Here is a 19,901-nt window from a genome sequence, read left to right on the forward strand (position 1 = left end):
TGAAAAAACCATTGAAATAAACTGGCCAAAATCATATTAATATGTTGGATACCTGCAGCTAAATATAGGGCATGTTTCGGTGAACTGCATACAACATCCTCCGTCCCCGTACTCATTACCGATATTTTAGTATGATGGATACGAAACTCGGATATCTTGGAGCGACAGCAAAACAGGACGCAGGACGCTATTTATAATTTGAAAGTTTCAGGAATGTGAAAAAACAAACATTTTTTATAATAGCTTAAGTAAAAAAAAGATTTTTTTATATATTACATATATTATAGGAAGATATTACCTATAATATATTACCTATATTATAGGATTATATATCTTCTATATATATAAAACTCAAAGGTGACTGACTGATTGACATAGTGATCACAGCCCAAACGACTGGATGAATCGGGCTGAAATTTGGCATGCAGGTAGATGTTATGACGCAGGCATCCGCTAAGAAAGGATTTTGATAAATTCCAACCCCAAGGGGTTCAAATAGGGGATGAAAGTTTGTATATAATAATACTTCTTAACGCGAGCGAAGCCGCGGGCAAAAGCTCGTTATAATATATATTATTTAGACGTGGGAGAGCCATGCTTCGGCACGAATGGGCCGGCTCGACCGGAGAAATACCACGTTCGCACAGAAAACCGGCGTAAAACAGCGCTTGCGCTGCGTTTCGCCGAGTGAGTGAGTTTACCGGAGGCCCAATCCCTTACCCTATTCCCTTCCCTACCCTCCCCTATTCCCTTCCCTTCCCATCCCTACCCTCCCCTATTACCCTATTCCCTCTTAAAAGGCCGGCAACGCAGCTGCAGCTCTTCTGATGCTGCAAGTGTCCATGGGCGATGAAAGTTGCTTTCCATCAGGTGACCCGTTTGCTCGTTTGCCCCCATAATTCATTAAAAAAAATATATCATAGGGGCTCCTACACAAAACTGCGAATTCGCATCGCATCGCAATGTAATGTCATTTTTATTACGATTTTGTCGCAGATATTTGCGATGCAATGCGAATTCGCAGTAATTAGAGCCCCTTACTTCTTAAAAAATTATGTACAACTTTTCAGCAAGTGTTTCTAGATAATTGTCGAGTAAGCCTTTTGTGCAAATGGTTATATGGATTATAAAGCTTCGTGTGAAATTTTGTGAAAAAAAGGAAACTTTCAAGGGTAGTTTATAATATTCACTGTACCATTGCATTGTGAGCTTATACGCTGTAAATGCAATTTGGACGTTACTATTATAAGTATTAAGTATACCCCAACAAACTTACGAAATTTCTTTATTACATGGTAACTTGATACAACAACTATTAAACAATGCTGTCTTTTTGGCCTAGCGCATATTATGTCTAATATGCGCTGTATCTCCTATATTTTTTTATTCCACATCTGGAGCAAACATAGATGTAATAATTAAGTGGTTGTATTTTTTGAGACTTTTAAATTTCCCATTTTTAAACGTTACCCAATATTTTTCTGCTGACCGTCCGCATTTGTTTACAAATCTGGAGTTTACTCAGGGGCCACGTGGGCTAATTAGCCCGTTAAGGCCCCAACTCACTCACCAGAGATACGAGTAGCTCCAAGACACCATCAATGTTACTTTGGAGAGATAGACCAGGAAATTGTCCATGGGCGACGGTAGTTGCTTTCCATCAGGTGACCCATTTGCTCGTTTGCACCCTTATATTTTTGTAAAAGAATCGTCATTTGTCATTTTACATTTCCAACAAAGGCTGATTAATGATTATACCTAGATATAGATTTTTGTCGACCTCGGTGGCTCAGTGGTGAGCGCGTTGGTAGCTCAAGCCGGGGGTCGCGGGTTCGAATCCCGCCGACGGAACAAAAAGTTTCCAAAGTTCCTGGGTCATGGATGTAAGTATATTAAATATGTATGTGTATCATAAAATAAAAATCTTAAATATATGTATAGTATAAAAGTATTAAATATATTTCCGTTGTCTGGTACCTGTAACACAAGTCCTTCAGGTACTACCACGGGGCCAGACTGACGTGGTGTGAAGCGTTAGTGTATATTATTATTATTTATTATTAAGGTTGAAACAAAATAAAGTGATAATATTTTAGGGTGTGTTTGTGTCCCTGAAAGCTCTGTAGGCTCTATGTAAATGTAAACTTTATGGAGACACTAGCCGTTGCCCGCGACTTCGTCCGCGTGGACTTTAGTTTATAGTTGTTTCCAGGGCCCCCGTTACCATATGTGCAATGTGTGCAATGCACACGGGCGCCATCCTTTAACCCATCAATCCCCAAGCGGCACCCGGCTGTCGATTGTGTGATTCCCACGATCGAGGTATTACTACTCGAATTAGTATCACGTTACCTCTTTCGTTTTTCATATGAATGAAAGAGAAGACATGACATTTTAACAAGCTGTTAACACTAACAGACGTTGGTGAAATTGGGCCTTAAAGTAAACTTTGTTTTGTTACACAACTAAGTGCTCTTTACAAGATTCTTTCAGAATTCTTTCTCTCCACTGCAGCTTAACCCATAATGGCATATTCGTCTATAATAATTGTCCATGATCAGCGTTGATTGAGGATACCGCAGGCAGCAGCTGCCCAAACATGGCTCTTTAACCAAGAGTCAAGACGTTTTCTTTATCACTTCTATATAGAATCGCCGATCAAATGCCTCTAGTCCACCGACGCTGCGAACTGCGAAAACTCTCCGAAACCAATTCAAAACAGCAATAGAGCGAGATGCAATATAACGCACTGTCGTGTGGCGGATGGGACAGTATCGGTTCGCCAGCGTTCTATAACGTGAAGTTGACGTTAGACCCCGATTTTGTTCGGCGATTCTATATAGAAGCCATAAGGAAAACGTCTTGGCAAGACTTTTGATTATTATCTAACGTTTACCAACGTGAGTCGTGACTCGTGAAGAAGCCCAGTGAGCAAGAGCCCTTACATATTACTCCATCATATAGCCCGCTATTCGCGGCCTATTGTAACCATGGAAACGCCTTTTGCGATCGCTCGTAAAAAGTTTACGGCTGCTTAAAATTAATTTGATGTTAAGCTTGTTGCAATTTCGTTACTAAACAAGATAAAACAGAACAGTTTTTGGGTAGTGTGTAAGTATTTATGGATTGTTGCAAAACTTTGTAAGAAACTAAACATAATTTTGTATATTATTTATTTTAAGGCTGATTTTATTCTGACCACAGTCAACGCGTCGGCACTCGGCGCCGACAGCATATCAGCACAGACGTACAGATTTTAAAACGCTTTCCATAATTTCATACAATATCTAAATCCTAAGTTATAAGAGCCCCTAGCAAAGACGTTTTCTTTATCGCTTCTTTATAGAATCGGCAATCAAAAGTCGAATGTCGACTTTATTTTATCAAACGCTAATGGCATTTTTATAAATTTTGATCGGCGATTCTATAACGATTAACGAAGCGATAAATAACACATCTTGGCTAAACGGCCAGTTTCAACGTTTGCAGTCAGCGTGAGATTGCGACGAGCGTGAGATCTGCCTAAAATGTTAACATGTAAGACGCAAACCTAACATAAGCCAAGTACAGTGTGGAGTTAGGACCAAGACAAAATGGAAGGTATATGGGGCTCGCACTTTCAGCGCTCACACAAGCACTCGCACGAATACACTGAACACACACACACACACACACACACACACACACACACACACACACACCCACCCACCCACCCACCCTTCAGTACCATTTATTGAACTTTACTGAACCCAAGACACTCGTGTCGTAGAGCTAAGACACCATAAACACAAACATACACACACACACACACACACACACACACACACACACACACACACACACACACACACACACACACACACACACACACACACACATAAAATGACCTTTTTATCCTTAACTCTAGCCTATGTTTTACATTTAATATATAAATAATATCTAAAAGTATTTGTTAAAGGGTTAAACCCAAAAACATGATAGATTATAAAATTATAAGTAATAACATGAACATTGGATTGTACTTCTTTTACAACCGCCTCAACTCTGAGAATCACTGACTCCGATATCACATTATAATAGTTTCGAAGTCAGAGATCAACCAACCTGTGCCATCCGAGTTTAAATCCTAATTTGTGTACAATATTCATTGCCTGTAAGCAAGATGTAAGTTTTTGGGAAATCAATAAACGTATTATTATTATTATTATTGTCAATGTTAGCCTAGGATAGGTAGTAGGTAGTACTAGTACCTTAATACTTTGCCCAATAATTAAGATACTTTGGCCCAAGATATTATAGTAGGTACGTTAGCCGTCTATTAAGTATGCACGGAAATAACTTGTACGGGTTCAAACTGCAGTGATTCTTTTTTTTTTCATTTCCTATTTTCTACATTTAATCCTATTAATTTGAACATCGGCTCAAAGTTACTGAAGTCAGTGCTACCTAAACATTTGAAATGTCTTTACGAATTACGGGGCTTTAGTACAGAATTTATTATATTAGTAGTACGAGAGACTAGCCATACATATTTATTACTCTATGGTAGTACCAAGCTTTAGAGGGACCGTGCATTTGGCTACGTTTATCGCGCGGAAACCGTACTTTTTACAGGATAAAAAGTATCCTATGTCCCATCCCGGGGATGAAAGTGAGTCCATACCCAGTAAAATCGGTTCAGTAGTTTGGACGTGATGAGATAACAAACAGACAGATAGACACGCATTGCGAATTTGTAATATTATACGAATATAATATACCTACAGTTTACTGTAATTTGATATCTATATTTCCTGTATTTTAGCCAACTTTAAATATACATAAAAGTATTTTGCTTAAAAAGTTTATAGTACTTAGTCAAAAATCTCACTTGTGGCAGTCCCATTAAAGGAACAGAGTTAGCCGCGAGTTTTTTCCGAGTGGATTAAGATTAACGGGTTAATGGGTCGTAACTCGTAAGTCTACCGCTAACACCGCTAACGACTCCTTGTTCCCCGCAGCTAGAAAACGTATTATAAATCGTGCTAATAATTACCTATAACTGTTTAGATTGATAGAATCACGATTTATATTATGAATATTTAAATATCTCATAATACCTATGTTGTGGCTTGTGGCCAGCCCACGCTGAGAGGCGGTGAGAAATTTTCAAGAGTCGCGATTTACAAATTCATACAAAATAGTTCACGAGTAGCGTGGTTTTTTTTATGAAATATGGGGGGAAACGGGTCACCTGACGGAAAGCAACTTCCGTCGCCCATGGACACTCGCAACATCAGAAGAGCTGCAGGTGCGTTGCCGGCCTCTTAAGAGGGAATAGGGGAGGGTAAGGAAGGGAATAGGGGAGGGGATTGGGCAGCCTGAAATTTCTTTCAACGTAATCTTTTTCTTTTTATAAACTCATAGTAATTGCTTTATTTAAGTAAATTGCTTAATTTTCTTTGCATTTTGCATTGCTTTGACTATAGGTCCATTGTCCATGTCCACACGGATTGAAGCAAGCCATGTTCGTGTATTTTTTAAATTTCGTTGGGAAATCTTATAAATAATATAATAGCTCCCACACCGGCTTCGGTGACTGTGGCCGATTTCATTGAAACCAGGCCTACGCAGGAGCACAATCTGCCTGGCCTGGTTTCAATGAAATCGGCCACAGTCACCGAAGCCGGTGACTGTGGCCGATTTCATTGAAACTCTGGGTCCCACTGGGTTACTCTCATAACCCAGTGGGACGGCAGACCGACACGACCGGCGAGAGATCAGGCGCAGGGCCGATTTTTTACATGCCCATTCGACGCATGGATCATCTTACTTGTCAGACAATCAGGTGTTTAACCTGCATTGTCCTAACCAAACATGGAAATATCATGTTTTCAACGCGCGAATCGAACCCACGACCTCCGAGTCAAGAGCCGCGCTCTATACCACAAGACCACACAGGCGTAAATAAACACAATAAGACTACCATCCAACGATGTGTCCAGTGACCAGTCACCAGTGTCGTGTAGATAGGTACGTGATGCGTTAGCTTTAAATGAATTCAAATACCATACCCATGACTCAGAATCAGATAGATTACTTTATAATACCTAGGCATTCTATTGCTCCTCGCAACCTGGTTGCCAAGGTAATAATGTGCAACCATGTAGCTAATACCATAATGCGATTGTACCAAGGCCGGCTGTATCTGCCTGGGCTTCGTGACGTCATATTGGTCATTTACTTCATACAGAGTTATGTTACCGCTGATAGTACCTTTATGTTGGGGACATAAAGATCATTCTTAAAAAAAAACCTCGAATCAAAATAATTTTGAACGGGTTGTATTGCCCTCTAGTCCTAGGAACCTTGCTGTTGATCCTGGCGACGCAGAAGTTGCAGTAGAAATGGGTGGGCCAATTGCCCGTCTGTTAAAGACTACATGTAACATGGATGATGGATTTAGGCTGCCATCACATTAAGTCGCGAGTAGTGCGGTAGCTGCGCGACTTCCATACGAAAACGAGCCGTGCGGCAGCCGCACTACTCGCGACTTAAGGTGACGCCGCGTTAAAGTAAAAAACCATGTTGGATATGTTTTAGATTGCTTGTTTTCTCATAGAACACAAGCAATAGAACATCAAAAAATGGACATGGCGTAGGCGACAAAATGGTTTTTGTCGCGTAATTTAAAAACCATAAATACATTTCATATGAGCTATGGGCAAATTAAAGTGTTTGCTTGAACCAATCTATGTACAACTTTTGGAAGCTTAAATAATTCTCCTCTGTTGGCAAAATAGGAATCCCTTTTTTTACAGAGGTATTTTTGATTGATTTTTCTGTGTTATGAAAGTTGACCATTCGTGTTATGCTATGGGTAATTCAAAGACAAAGACATGATGAATACTGACAATGAACTTTACTGTTTTAGCTTTAGTCATTGCTGAGAAAAATCGATATCGCTACAGCCAAATTATCAAGGCGTCGCCTTAAGGCTGCCTTCACATTACGTCACAAGCACTGCGGCAGCAGCGCTGCAGCCGCGCGTCTTGTTTAGAAAAGACAGTCGCGCGGCTGCCCCGCTGCTGCCGCGCCGCTTGCGACGTAATGTGAAGACGCTCTAACATTACATTACTTACCTTTTTGGTGCAGAACTCCTTTGCTGAGCATGCGTTTTGTCGGCACCGATAACTGCAATACATCCAGCAGTTTGTACAAGCCGTCTAATTCTTTTTCAGTAACAAAATATAAAAGTGACATTTTATTAAGTCTAAGGGCCTGTTTCACCACTTGTTGGCTTCCACAACCTATTTGACAGATTCTCCATACTTTATCTGTCAAGTTAAGTTGTGGATACGGTACTTATCAGGAAGTGGTGAAACAAGCCCTAATTATCTTGTTTTGCATGTTTCTTCAAAATATAGGCGATTTGTACCTATTATGGACCAACGATAATCGTACAAAGGAATTAGGAAAAATTAAATCCAAAAATAGTCAATTGATGGAATTACGGAAGATCAATCGTTTCACCTCTGATCTCAATTGCGGACTAGTGGATAATAATAGTTCGGAATGAGGAAGACGATCCTGATTAAATAATTGATAAACGCTTCCCCAGCAAATACGGATGAATTTTAATCAGCAAACGAGTACCATTTGAAGCAAACGGATAATCTGATAACAGGCGTTAGCCGTATACCAGTGTTTTCCAACCTTTTTCTGCCACGGACCCCTAGAGATTCAGGCAGTTTTCATTCATACAATAAACAGCAAGTAAATCGGATTATGTATTGTCAAATAATTGTCCAGAGACGAAACCAGGCTCCTAGTGGTCCGAGGACCACAGGAAAACACTGCCGTATACGATAGAAACACCCAGTAGTTACAATCTATTTTGAAGCTCCTCTAATGTTGCCTACTTCTTACCCCGTAGACGTCCAGTCACCTCACCCTCGACAAATAACAGACAACACGTTTTACGCCGGATTTCTGCGAGGCCGTGTCGATCTAGTCGAGCCGGCCTACTCGTAGCAAAGGCTGGCTCCTCCACATTTCTTATACAATACGGATACGGAATAAGGACATTTCGATTAAGAGGTGACATAGCGTATGTCAACGCCAATATAATATATGTACGAGGGCTGCTATTTATGTATCCGGAATTAAAAAAAGAAACAAACATATATCATTTAATATGGTTTTATTGCTTTTCAAAATATTCGCCGCGATGATCGACACACTTTTGCATACGCTGGAACCAATTTTCATAGCACTTGTTCCATTCTGATTGAGGTATCTCCAAAACGTGCATTTTGAACGCATCAACAGCCTCTTCGCGGCTCGAAAAACGTTGACCACGTAATTTGTTCTTCGCGTATGGAAATAAAAAGAAATCGTTAGGTGCCAAATCAGGGCTGTACGGCGGATGACCAGTCAATTCGATCTTTTGACCCTCCAAAAACTGAGTTGTTTCAGCTGAGGTGTGACAGCTAGCATTGTCGTGATGTAATATGATTCTGCGTTGTCGGTTGTCCTTTCTTATTTCTTCAAAGACTTCTGGTAAACAAATGGTCGTATACCATTCAGAATTAACCGTTTTACGATTCTCTAATGGCACTGTAGCCACATGTCCATTAATTCCAAAAAAACAGGCGACCATTTGCTTCAAAGTACTTTTTGCACGAGTAACTTTTGTTGGTTTCGGCTCATCTTGGAACACCCACACCGTTGACTGTTGTTTAGTTTCGGGGTCATATGCATAGATCCAAGATTCATCACCTGTGTAGATATTATAAACGGCTTTTGACGTACCACGGTTGTATTTTTTTATCATTTTTTTGCACCAATCGACACGAGCCCGTTTTTGATCGATTGTCAAGTTGTGCGGAATCCAACGCGAACATATTTTTTTTACAGCCAAATGTTCGTGTAATATCTTATGTATGCTCGTCATACTTATGCCTAAGGACGCCTCTATCTCGCGATATGTAACATGACGATCACGCATTATTAGTTCCCGCACAGCATCTATATTTTGTGGGACAACAGCTGTTTTTGGGCGACCTTCTTTATTTTCATCCGTGAGCATAGACCGCCCACGATTAAACTCACTGTACCAGTGATAAACAGTGGTTTTTGATGGTGCTTCATCTCCAAAAGTTGCGGTGAGTTGAATAAAGCACTGTTGTTGATTTAGCCCACGCCGAAAATCGTAGTAAATCATTGCACGAAAATGTTCACGCGTTAAATCCATGGCAAATGAAGACACGCAATTTTCAAAATGACGCCACAATGGAAAAATAATTGACAGTCACATGAAACAAAATGTATTCTTCAACCAAAGAGTTCTATTTTCAAATGTTGTAATTACTTTTTAAATATTGTTCTTGTAAGTGGCCAGTTCCGGATACATAAATAGCAGCCCTCGTATTGACATCTAATTCGGATCAGCACTTTAAAGTAGAAGAGACATAGTACATTATGTCACCACCATTACCCTCCAGGCTTTTTACCCGACTAATAAAAAGGGCGAAGGGTTTTAATACCGCCCAATTAACGTCCTTCGCCTGACCCGCATTAGGAATTAGGCTCAGTTAGCCAACAACCTTGACCAGCCAAATCCTTGACAAGCCAAATCCCTTGTACTAAATTGGCTTGTCATAAGAAGCCAGGTGATTATGTATCGCCAATGGTTTCGTTTTAATCCACAGTAATTAAAAACAAGTATTGTTCATTCGTTCATTTTACAATTAGTCATTGGTGAGAATATCAAAATGACACGGAACATAATGTTAATTAGTTAATATTCACTATTTATATTATTAATAGTTTTTTAAAGATTTAAATTAGCGGGTGGATACGCTAATTGACATATTTATTAAAAAAATATTAATGTAGCAATACGTCTGATAGCTACATAGCTCAGAAAGACAGTATTTGTTAAACTTAAGCCTCAAGCAACATCCATACTAATATTATAAATGCGAAAGTGTGTCTGTCTGCCTTAACAGTCATGCATGAAGAGGTAACCCTTTTCACGCCCAAGCCGCTGAACCGATTGTGCAAAATTGCAAGTGCAAATTTGAGTCTCGGGAAAGGACATGGGATACTTTTTATCCCCGAAAAATTTACGGTTCCTGCACGATATATGACTTTTGGCTCAACGGAGTTGCGTTATCAAGTGTTACAATTAAACCACGTAGAACATGCTAAGGCCAAGAATACGTTTTACGCAACAAGTTTTTAGGATATACATCAAACACGAAATCATAGAAAATTATTCTTAATCTTTATTATAATTCTAGAATTGAAATTTAATGAGTATTCGAATTTAAAAATAATTATCACAGAATATTAGCTCAGTTCAATACTTCTCTTGACTTTATTACATAGGTATGTGTATTTTGTGCAGTGGTATTTTAGTTCTTCTACCGTGGTCACCTCGGCTACGTCATCCGTTGTTGGTTCTGAAAACGGAAAAAATCATACCCTCAAAATTTTACTTAGCGTATTCAAGGGCTGTCTTTCTATCATGTGACTTTTTTAATGTGCCAGACAAGGACAAGTGGATCTTGTGTAGTCATTCACAGTTTACTATGGTGTAGTCATAATAATTGGTCGCTGTTAAGCATTAGTGTCCTAACCCACAATTTTTTTGTCGTTAAATTTTGAGTGTTGTTCTAAATCATCTAAAGAACATAACTGCATTCATTACTCAATACGTAATTTTTGTGTGGGTTAGTACACGAATGCTTAACAGCGTCCAATTAATGGTTTCGATTTTGACAGTGCATATCGCCTCTTCCGTTGAAATTCCTACGCTATTTTCATGTAAAGTTTCGTATTCTTGTGTCTATTATCTGTCCTGTTCGTGTGCGAGAATAACAGAAGAAAGACTGCTCTCGTGTGAACACTTGGACTTATGTGTAGCTGGCCTGGCTGCAATGAAACTGGCCACCGTCATCTAAATAAGAGTAGAAGACATTACAAAATACTTGTTCAAGCTACTTACCAATATTCTGCCACACTGGCGGCGGGAACACAGGTTGTTGCGAAAACACATACACTCTTTTACACTCTCTAGATGAGTCCTCATTGCTTTTCTTATTGGTTAGCTCCATACGGTACCAGAGCGCTGGCTTTCTAAAAAATCAAATTAATACCATTAGATACACACGTCCTAAAAAAAAAAACGTGAGAGGTGTCAAGGGACACCCGAATGGAACGAAGTTATTTCTTATGAACAGAAAACCTGTATACATATGTATACAGGTTTTATGTACCCTCAAAAAATTATTGAAAAAATCGCCATCTATTGACGCCCAGGAATACTAACAACGCGTCAGTTTATTCTCAAAAAACGCCATCTAGTTGACGCACAGGAATACTATCAACGCCCTCTGCCCCTACCATGCAGGTACTAATCAAAAAGTGTCGAGGTCAAATATCGTTCTGTCTAGCCGTGTTTACACCGTGTCTGTCTACGTCGAACGCGCGATAAGGAACTTCGTTCCAATATTATTATTAATAGTACAAAAAATAATAAGCTATATAAACGAAAAAAATCTTATCTCCTAAGACAATAACTCCATCTTGTGGTTAATTTAAGAACTGATGGGAGTCATGACTCATGGGACGTTTTGCAACTCATGACGTTTTCGTTATTTCACGTAGATGGCGCATTTTCATGTCAACTATCTGCTGAAAATTATGTCGTCGAGGTTCCCAATGTTTCCTCTGTGCAAATAAGTCCGCAAACATATTTCGCACAGTTTACGTTTCGTTACTGGCTAACACTGAGCCAGTAAGCGCGCCATTAAGCGTATCGCGCTATTTTAAGCTGTATGGACAGTGGATACCGATGCCAGTAAATGCGAATAAGCAGTTGCTATCTATCTGCCTGTCATAGTTACTGTCGAGGATTGCAGCTTCTTTGTGAAGCTATGCCAAAGGAAGGCAGGCATATGAATCGTTATAAATGCAGAGTAACATTTATTTGTTTATTGACCTTAACTCTTAACACAAGTTCATTTTTTTTATTATTTATTTATTAAACAAACTTATCTACTATTACAGGATAACCCAATACAGAAGATATTTATAGGAACTTAAACATTACAACAACATGTTGAGCGCCCGTAGCGCACGTGTTAGCGGCGCTCGTTGCAGTAAATTGGTGCGCGCACGAGGCACCAGCAACAGAGGTGGCCGGCGCCGGCGCTGCGCATACCCATCCGGGACACACAACACAATGACTGCTTCCAGAACTGCAGGATTATTTATCTTACCTCTAAGTAACTTAAACAAGTACGTAGCGAGTGCAACCTCCCTACGTATATGTAACCTCCATATGTCCATACTAATATGATAAATGCGAAAATGTGTCTGTCTGTCTGTTATTTCTTCACGCCCAAACCACTGAACCGATTTTGCTGAAATTCGGTATTGAGATACTTCGAGTCCCCGGAAAGGAGATACGATACTTTTTATTCCGGAAAAATGTACGGTTCCCGTGCGATGACGCAACGGGCGGGATTGCGGGCGTCATCTAGTAAATTAAAAGTTATAACACTCACTTGAGTTGGTCCTGGACGATGTTGTTAGCTATCGGTATGTTGATCTTCTGCACGGGGTCACTAACGAGCTGCCCCACCGTCTTGACCGGCGACTTGTCTGACACGTAGTACTCCAGCAGGCGAGTAGCTATCGGCTTTAGTTGAGCTGGAAAATACATACATTGACATTTGTATAGTGAGAGTGGCAAAGGTCGACAATCCAGCAAGTGCGCCATATAACCATTTTGCCATACTTAATGCTAATTGGAGATTTCCGCACTTGCCAGGTTGGCGCACTTTACCATGCACTAACTGAAATGAGCAAACATTTCTGTTTTAATATGTCTGGTCGACGTAGAAGAAAATTATTGCTATTGCCTAATTTCGTACCTGCAAAAGTATCTAGACACTCGGTAGCGTGTCAAGCCAAGTTCAATAAAGTATACAGGATGTAACATAAGTGATAATACTTAAGGATGTGTATGTATCTCCTCCATAGAGTTTACTGTGAAATTAGCAGCGCTGAAACCGTTGTATCGAAAAATTCATGATGCAGGGCTCTTGTCCATACAAATCACAAAAAATATTGCTCTTTCAATGCTGCAACTTTTACATTACACATACACACCCTTAACTCTTAAGTAAATAGATCCACGTAAATAAAATATTGAAATATCTATAATATTCTTACCAAAATCAGCTCGTATGCATGCCTCGGCGCGGTACAAATGCTCGACACAGACGTGGATCTGAGCAAATTTCGACAACAAATGCTTCCACTGGCTGATGTCTATCTCGTCCGCTATCAGTGGCACCTGAAGAATGTGAAGGTTTAAGACACTTTTACCTTGCAGATCTTAGAATTTTTGTAAACTAAAGTACGCCCAGAATTTGTTTATCGCACGGGAACGGTACACGTCTTTTGTCCAACAAAAACTATCCCATGTCCTTTAGCCGCGACTCAAAATATCTCCATACTAAATTTCATGTAAATCGGTTCAGCGGTTTATGCGTGAGGAGGCAAAAGACAGACAGATATACTTATAAATTATAATACAGCTAAACCTGGGTAAGTGACAACCGGATAAGTGAGAAAACTGTATAAGTTAGAGTAATAGCTAGGACCCGTCATTATAAGCTCCCAAAACCTCTATGAGCGAGAAACAGAAACCTCTGTTAGAGAGAGTCGTTTTTCTCTCATGGACCTCTGTGAGCGAGACTGTTTCTTTTCTATACCTCTATAAGCGACAGTCGAGGTTTATTTTTTATTTACATTCACAGTAACAAATGAGAAAACAAATTACAAATTGAACATCTGCTACAATATTTAACATTTGCTATTTTATGACTCATTCTTAACTTTCGTTTAACTTCCTACCATTGTTTTTGTATTGTCTTCAATATTGTACCCATTCTATTTTGTTGAGCTAAAAAACGTTGTTTTTTATCGCATCCTTTTCGAACGGACTTACTCAGTTTATTGTTAACCAATTGCGAAGGAAAATTCTGTTCTGTATGTCAAAACGGAAAACTAAAGTACTGTCACTGAGTGATAAACTTAAAATAGTGAATGCGTTTGAATGCGGTTGTGGATCAAGCAATATTCGACAAAATATATGAGTTAGGGAAAGACATTCAAAATATAAAAACAGAAAACCAAACGAAATTGACGGATTTTTTAAAATGTAAATAAATTCTAAATAAAATAAAATTACATAGTCCATGAATTTTTGACTTGTCATTTCTGCGTACCTCTATAAGAGAGAAACGCTAACCTTTTACCTGAATAAGCGAGAAACTCGGGTTAGTGAGAAACCTCGATGAGCGAGAATGAAATCGTGTTCCCTTGAACTCTAGCTTATCCAGGTTTGGCTGTATTAGTATGGATTGATTTTCAGAACCACGTATTGCGAATTGGCATTGTGCATGTCTTGTTTTCCTCTTTGGGCTTTGGGCATCCAGTCCTTTTTTCGCGTCAGTTTTCTGGCCATTCATTAAACCTTAATGCGTAAAAAGCGAGCTTCAAGCTAGCTACCGCTTCAAGCATCCTTGCCAGTTAACAAAATGCTCATTTAAAAACATTTCAAGGGCAATCATAATATGTGAAGGATAAAAGTTGTACCTCATTAGAATCTTTCTTGTCGCTGACCAAGCCATGCTTCTTCAGTGAAGCGAAGTCATCAACAGTGAGTTCGTTAGTGTCCTCAACACAGAAGGACTCCGAGTCCAGACGTATGGAGTGTTCCGCTGATGTGAGACTCTCAAACGGGTTGAGACTAAAGTCCCCGCCCATCGTCATGTCCTGTATCGTCTGGTTTATTTGGTCTATGGATTCGTGTGACCTAGAAAATGCAAGGACTTAGCAATATTTCCGCTGCCGAGTGGCTTATGCATTGCTAGAATTTCGCGACAAATCGCATATAGTAACAGTAGCGGCAACAAGCGACGAACGCGTCTGCCACTATACTTAAATCGAGGTACAGGACAAACTCGTTGTACCATTGTTTAGATTGCGTGAGTAAAGTAGCCGACTGGTTACAAACTACTTTATAACAACCCCTAGAAGTCTGTCGAAGTAATCACGTACATATAGACTGTACTTACTTAATTATATCAATACTATACAATGCATCATTCTTTACATTCTATCAGAAGCAATATGTGATCAAAAATCATTATAAATATTATGTATATTGTGTTAGTTTTAGTTATTTGTATATTAATTATCATATTCCTACCTGATATCAGCGTTCCAAATCCCAGCTATGAAGTATGAGTGTTCTAATAGCGACATAACCCGTGTATATTCCCACATGGTCTTCTCAACGCCAACCTGTGCGACCAGCGACAACGCTTGCGGCGGGCTCGCGCGCAGGTTTTTCAGGACTTTCGCCGTTTGGGAGTGGCCGCGGGAGAGTTTGAGGATGAGCTTCGATAGGTAGGTTTTGTTGTTGACGTCGATCTGCAAAGTTGTATAAAGATTGCGTCTGATAAAGTTGAAGTTATATTATAGCGGCTAAAAACATTTCATAGTAAAAAAGAAGCTAACAAAGTTTGAAGCCATTATATTTCGCTGGAATTTATTGATGATTGGATGTTTTTTTTATATAATAATTTTGGCTTATTACGATTACACTTAATTATAATTAGTTAATACACTTAATCGTAATAAGCCAAAACGATTATATTATAAAACAGCCATGTTTTACTGAACCTCATACATACGTATTTATGAAACATGGTCAATAGGTGGCGCTACATGTATCATTTTCATTTACAATCATAATTTCAAGATTCTGAGTTTAACAGTGAAATGTTTAGTGGATTCATGAGGCTATATTTATACCTAAATTATTTAACTAAAAGTAAAGTGACAGGCACCAAAAATACTCACAAATGGTCTAATTTTGCCAGAAGAAACAAATTTTAGCGCCTGTATGAATAATGTCATCAACTCCTCCGCTGTTTCACATTCTGAAAATAATATTATGTATATTATGTTATAGTTTGAACATTGTGAAGAATCCTTCTCATTTAGGTGCTTTAGCTAGTAAGGTTGGGTTGCACCAACTTACTTTAACTATAACTGTAACTTTAACTACAATGCAAAATGTCAAATCTCTGGTTAAAGTAAAAAATGGACGCCATATTTAACCATAACCATAGAGCTCGACAAGGCTTTAACCAAAGATTTGACATTTTGCATTGTAGTTAAAGTTAAAGTTAGTTGGTGCAACCCAACCTTAGAGATTAGAGAGTAGTAGTAATTTGCCCATGAAATACTAGTTTGTTTTAGATAAAACATGATTTATAAACACAATACCTCTTAAAATATCCCACAGTTTGTAAGTGAAATCATTACTGGAGCCATCAGCTTGCATAGCGGACAAGCAGTGTTTCAAGCTACTGGTATCTTCCGTGACGCACAGACAGCCACCAGATGGACATTCTGCTGTGTATGTGTATGTCTCAGCTTCGTTCAGTAACCTCTCTAATCTCTTTGCTGTGTCTACACGTTTGGTTCCTGGTGTAATATTTCTGAAGAAATAAACAAGTGCATTTTATACAAAATTTATATAGTCTCAGTTTTAAGGGATACAATAGCAAAAAACAGAACCATTATTTAAAAACTTGGTACTAAAGTTACACAATCACTATATTTCAATACATTTTGGTTGAAATATAAACTAACTTCAGCATAGGCCGTAATGTTACATACTATTAAATGCTTTTCCCAATAAATATCTACGTAGGTAGAAGACAAATACTTAACAATTTCACTCATCAAGCCCCATAATTCTATTGCGTCTCGTTTTTCCATGATCGACGGGATAAAAAATGTAATGTAAGACCACAATAAGTACCTTATGATACTTGTTTCCAGATTGACGGAGTTAAAACCAGCAGCAGTCATGTCAACCAACAATTGGTTAATGGTGTACAGAGATGAGACAGACTTCCATATCGCGTTACAGGGACTGGCCAAGTGCCCAACTATCACTTCTTGTACCTATTGATAAAATGTAGATTAGTTTTATGGCCGATTTACACGGGTGACTAAAACCGCACGATTTACGCCGCACGGCGAAAATCGACCGTGTAAATGGAGAGAAGAAAAATCAATACTTTGTCGTCATTATACAGTGATTTTCTTTTACTAACCGTATTTACAGTTTGAAAGTTTATGTAACTATAACTGAGAATATTATGATAACGAATAGATATTAATAATCCATGACTCCTTATTATTGTTTAGGGACTTAATTCTAAAAAAACCTACACGTGCAATCAATCTCAATTCGTAAACAAAAGGACTAATTTCTTAGAAAGTTCTGTGTGCATGATGCCGAAAGTCGAATTTATTGCGGGCTAGGATGACAATGCGACAAAAAAACGTACACAGCTGTGCAGTTTGTACTAATTTTAGTAATTTAAAAGGTACTTTTTATTGTTCAATTGTTGTAATGCTGACGTTATTGAGAGTGGGTGTGATGCTATGTAGAGTGTACCATTGTATGGTAGACAAGCTAAACCAACCAAAATCAATTGATTTCGACGCTTTAGAGAGTTTGCCGTTAAATAGAGTGACGTTACATGGAGTTTACACTGTATAATCTTTTTAATTAATGCATCAGAATAGTAAATTGTTAATAATGTATTGTAAAATATTTTTCTCATAAATAACTTTGGCTCAAATAATATACTTTCTGTGCCAAGTTGAATGTTGAAGACTGTTAAAGTATCAAGGTACAGTGTATTCTTTGTGTAATGTCTATAATATGACTGTGTATGCACTATGCAGACACAATACCAATAATACAATAGAGCAGTATTTTCACACTAGACTATATTTTTTTTGGATCCTGTAATACCTAAAATAATATTATTTTGTGGGCTATCCATTTGCACATCTTAAGCTTAATCATAGCTTTCAAAAATGTATTTAAAAGACAAGTATAAAATACATACAAAATGAACTTTGCAGCTTATATATGGCATTAGCAGGGACTTGGACGTCCATTCACAGTATAGCTCAGTTAGGCCTCCAAATGGTGCATTTAGCTGCTCATCCACTGAACAACCTTCATAGGACACACCTGATATTGGCAGTCGACAATCCACTGTTGCAGTTACCTGGAATTTTGGTATCCAACAGTAATAAAAGTGATATTTTTACATACTAGAAATCAAGTTCAAGGGAACTGAAAGTTTATAATATTTCTCATGTATTTTGTTGAGCTTGTCTATCACAAACACAATGATGATTTAACTTCTTTTTGTTAAATAATGAATAAAGTGTTAAATAGATTGTTCTTGATCCTTTCTTTCTACTGTCTGATCACTTGGATCTATTTAAAACAGATTTTATAAATGCAGTGTTACGCTATAGACTAATTCAAGATAAAGTTTTCTATTTTGTTAAGCACATTGCATGTCTGAAGAATACTTAAAAATTACCATACCATATCTTCCTTAGTTTCCCCTTCATTTGCAAACTGTCTGATAGCATTTTCAACATCAAATTCGTCTAACACAGTGGTTCCTTCGTACACAACGATGCCTCGAGCAAACTGTTCTGTGTTTGACTCTGTGTGGATGAGAAGTGTGCTATCTCCACATGGCTTACATAAAACCCACATTGGAAAGGACTCGTCCTTTGCTGCTTTCCACAAGCTTTGACTGTACAAGTTCAATATATCTCTGAAAAGCATGAAGTCTATTTTAGCTTTTACAAGATGCAAATTAATTTCCAGTTAATATTTTAAGAAAATAAAAATTACGCTAAAAAAAACTTTACAGAATAGTTTTGTATTTTATGATTTCATTTATTTACTGGTGGTCCGCGCATTCTGCTTTTGCTATGGAAATTATCACAATATGTTGAATAACATATGTTTCATCCCACAACCAAATATTTAAGACAAAAGAAATATAAAAGTTGGTCTAGTTTTGCAATTTTTTTGTTTTTACTGAGATTTGAAAAATATACCTTGCCGTGTCACTCTCAACTGGTGCATGTGTCGCTTCTTCTCTCTTCCACATTTGAGGTTCCTCTGAGATGTAGGTCTCATCTAGTACTGTGTGGAGACTTAGATCTAGTTTCAAGGGTGAACCTGTAAGCTCCAGCTCATCTGAAAATGTAAAAAAGACCTATTTCAATAACAGAACTGAGTTTCTTGGAACTAATACAAAGTGTGATTATTTTTTATAAAAGCTATTATAAAATTAAAGTACAAAGTACCGTACTTAATGAATAAGCATTACTTTGTCGTAGTCTTACCTTCGACAGGCTTTTGTCTGCTTTTATCAACACTTTGCCTCGCAAAAGCTTGCTTTAGCTGAAAAAGGATGGGTAAATTGTAGATCAGGTTAATCATTATATCGTAATTAAATTACTACGAGAAATATTCAAAATAACTATAACTTACTTTAGAGTAAACCAGCACAACATCACTTCCACTTTTCTGATATATTTCAACGTAACTAGGTTTTGTCTGTTTTTCAATACTTAACTTGGAATAACTCTCAAGCACTGGTTGCAATAAACTTTCCATAATTTTATAGTTTCACTTATGTTCAATTAGGTATTTAAATTTTAAAGGGACGTTTTGCTAAAACTCCGGTGGACCGAGCGACGGTTGGTTTTTGACATTAGGTAGGTACTAATATTTTGAATTTTCATTTTTGACTTTGACAGTTGACACATGACACCGTTTTTTTAAGGTGCCCATACACGGGACAATTTGTCGTTTTGAACGATCGTCAAGAAAATCGTCCAATCGATCTGTTGAATGTAAAATCGTTTGCGATATTGCTACACACGTACAATTTGTCGTTCGATTTTAACATCGAGGAGATAAATCG

The 19,901-nt window shown here is 38.2% G+C and overlaps 1 protein-coding gene across 1 annotated transcript; it reads right to left on the minus strand.

Annotated features, from left to right (window-relative positions):
- Positions 1–10,248: 10,248 nt before the first annotated feature.
- Positions 10,249–19,662, minus strand: LOC121725791. The gene is made up of 14 exons (XM_042112913.1): positions 19,466–19,662; positions 19,318–19,375; positions 19,027–19,168; positions 18,500–18,737; positions 18,006–18,170; positions 16,901–17,046; positions 16,360–16,574; positions 15,931–16,010; positions 15,275–15,498; positions 14,659–14,878; positions 13,228–13,351; positions 12,558–12,702; positions 10,994–11,124; positions 10,249–10,448 (listed from the first exon to the last, which is right to left on the minus strand). The coding sequence occupies exons 1-14, from the start codon at positions 19,589–19,591 to the stop codon at positions 10,336–10,338; spliced, it is 2,127 nt and encodes a 708-aa protein (XP_041968847.1). The 5' UTR covers positions 19,592–19,662; the 3' UTR covers positions 10,249–10,335.
- Between the last annotated feature and the right edge of the window lie 239 nt (positions 19,663–19,901).

This window comes from Aricia agestis, chromosome 3 (assembly GCF_905147365.1).
Source record: "Aricia agestis chromosome 3, ilAriAges1.1, whole genome shotgun sequence".
Taxonomy (NCBI): domain Eukaryota; kingdom Metazoa; phylum Arthropoda; class Insecta; order Lepidoptera; family Lycaenidae; genus Aricia; species Aricia agestis.

Coding starts and splice junctions, on each gene's coding strand:
- LOC121725791 (XM_042112913.1), bottom strand. CDS start 19,591: ATGGAAAGTTTATTGCAACCAGTGCTTGAGAGTTATTCCAAGTTAAGT. Junction 19,376..19,465: donor TTGTGCTGGTTTACTCTAAA/GTAAGTTATAGT, acceptor ATCCTTTTTCAG/CTAAAGCAAGCTTTTGCGAG. Junction 10,449..10,993: donor GCCAGTGTGGCAGAATATTG/GTAAGTAGCTTG, acceptor TTCCGTTTTCAG/AACCAACAACGGATGACGTA.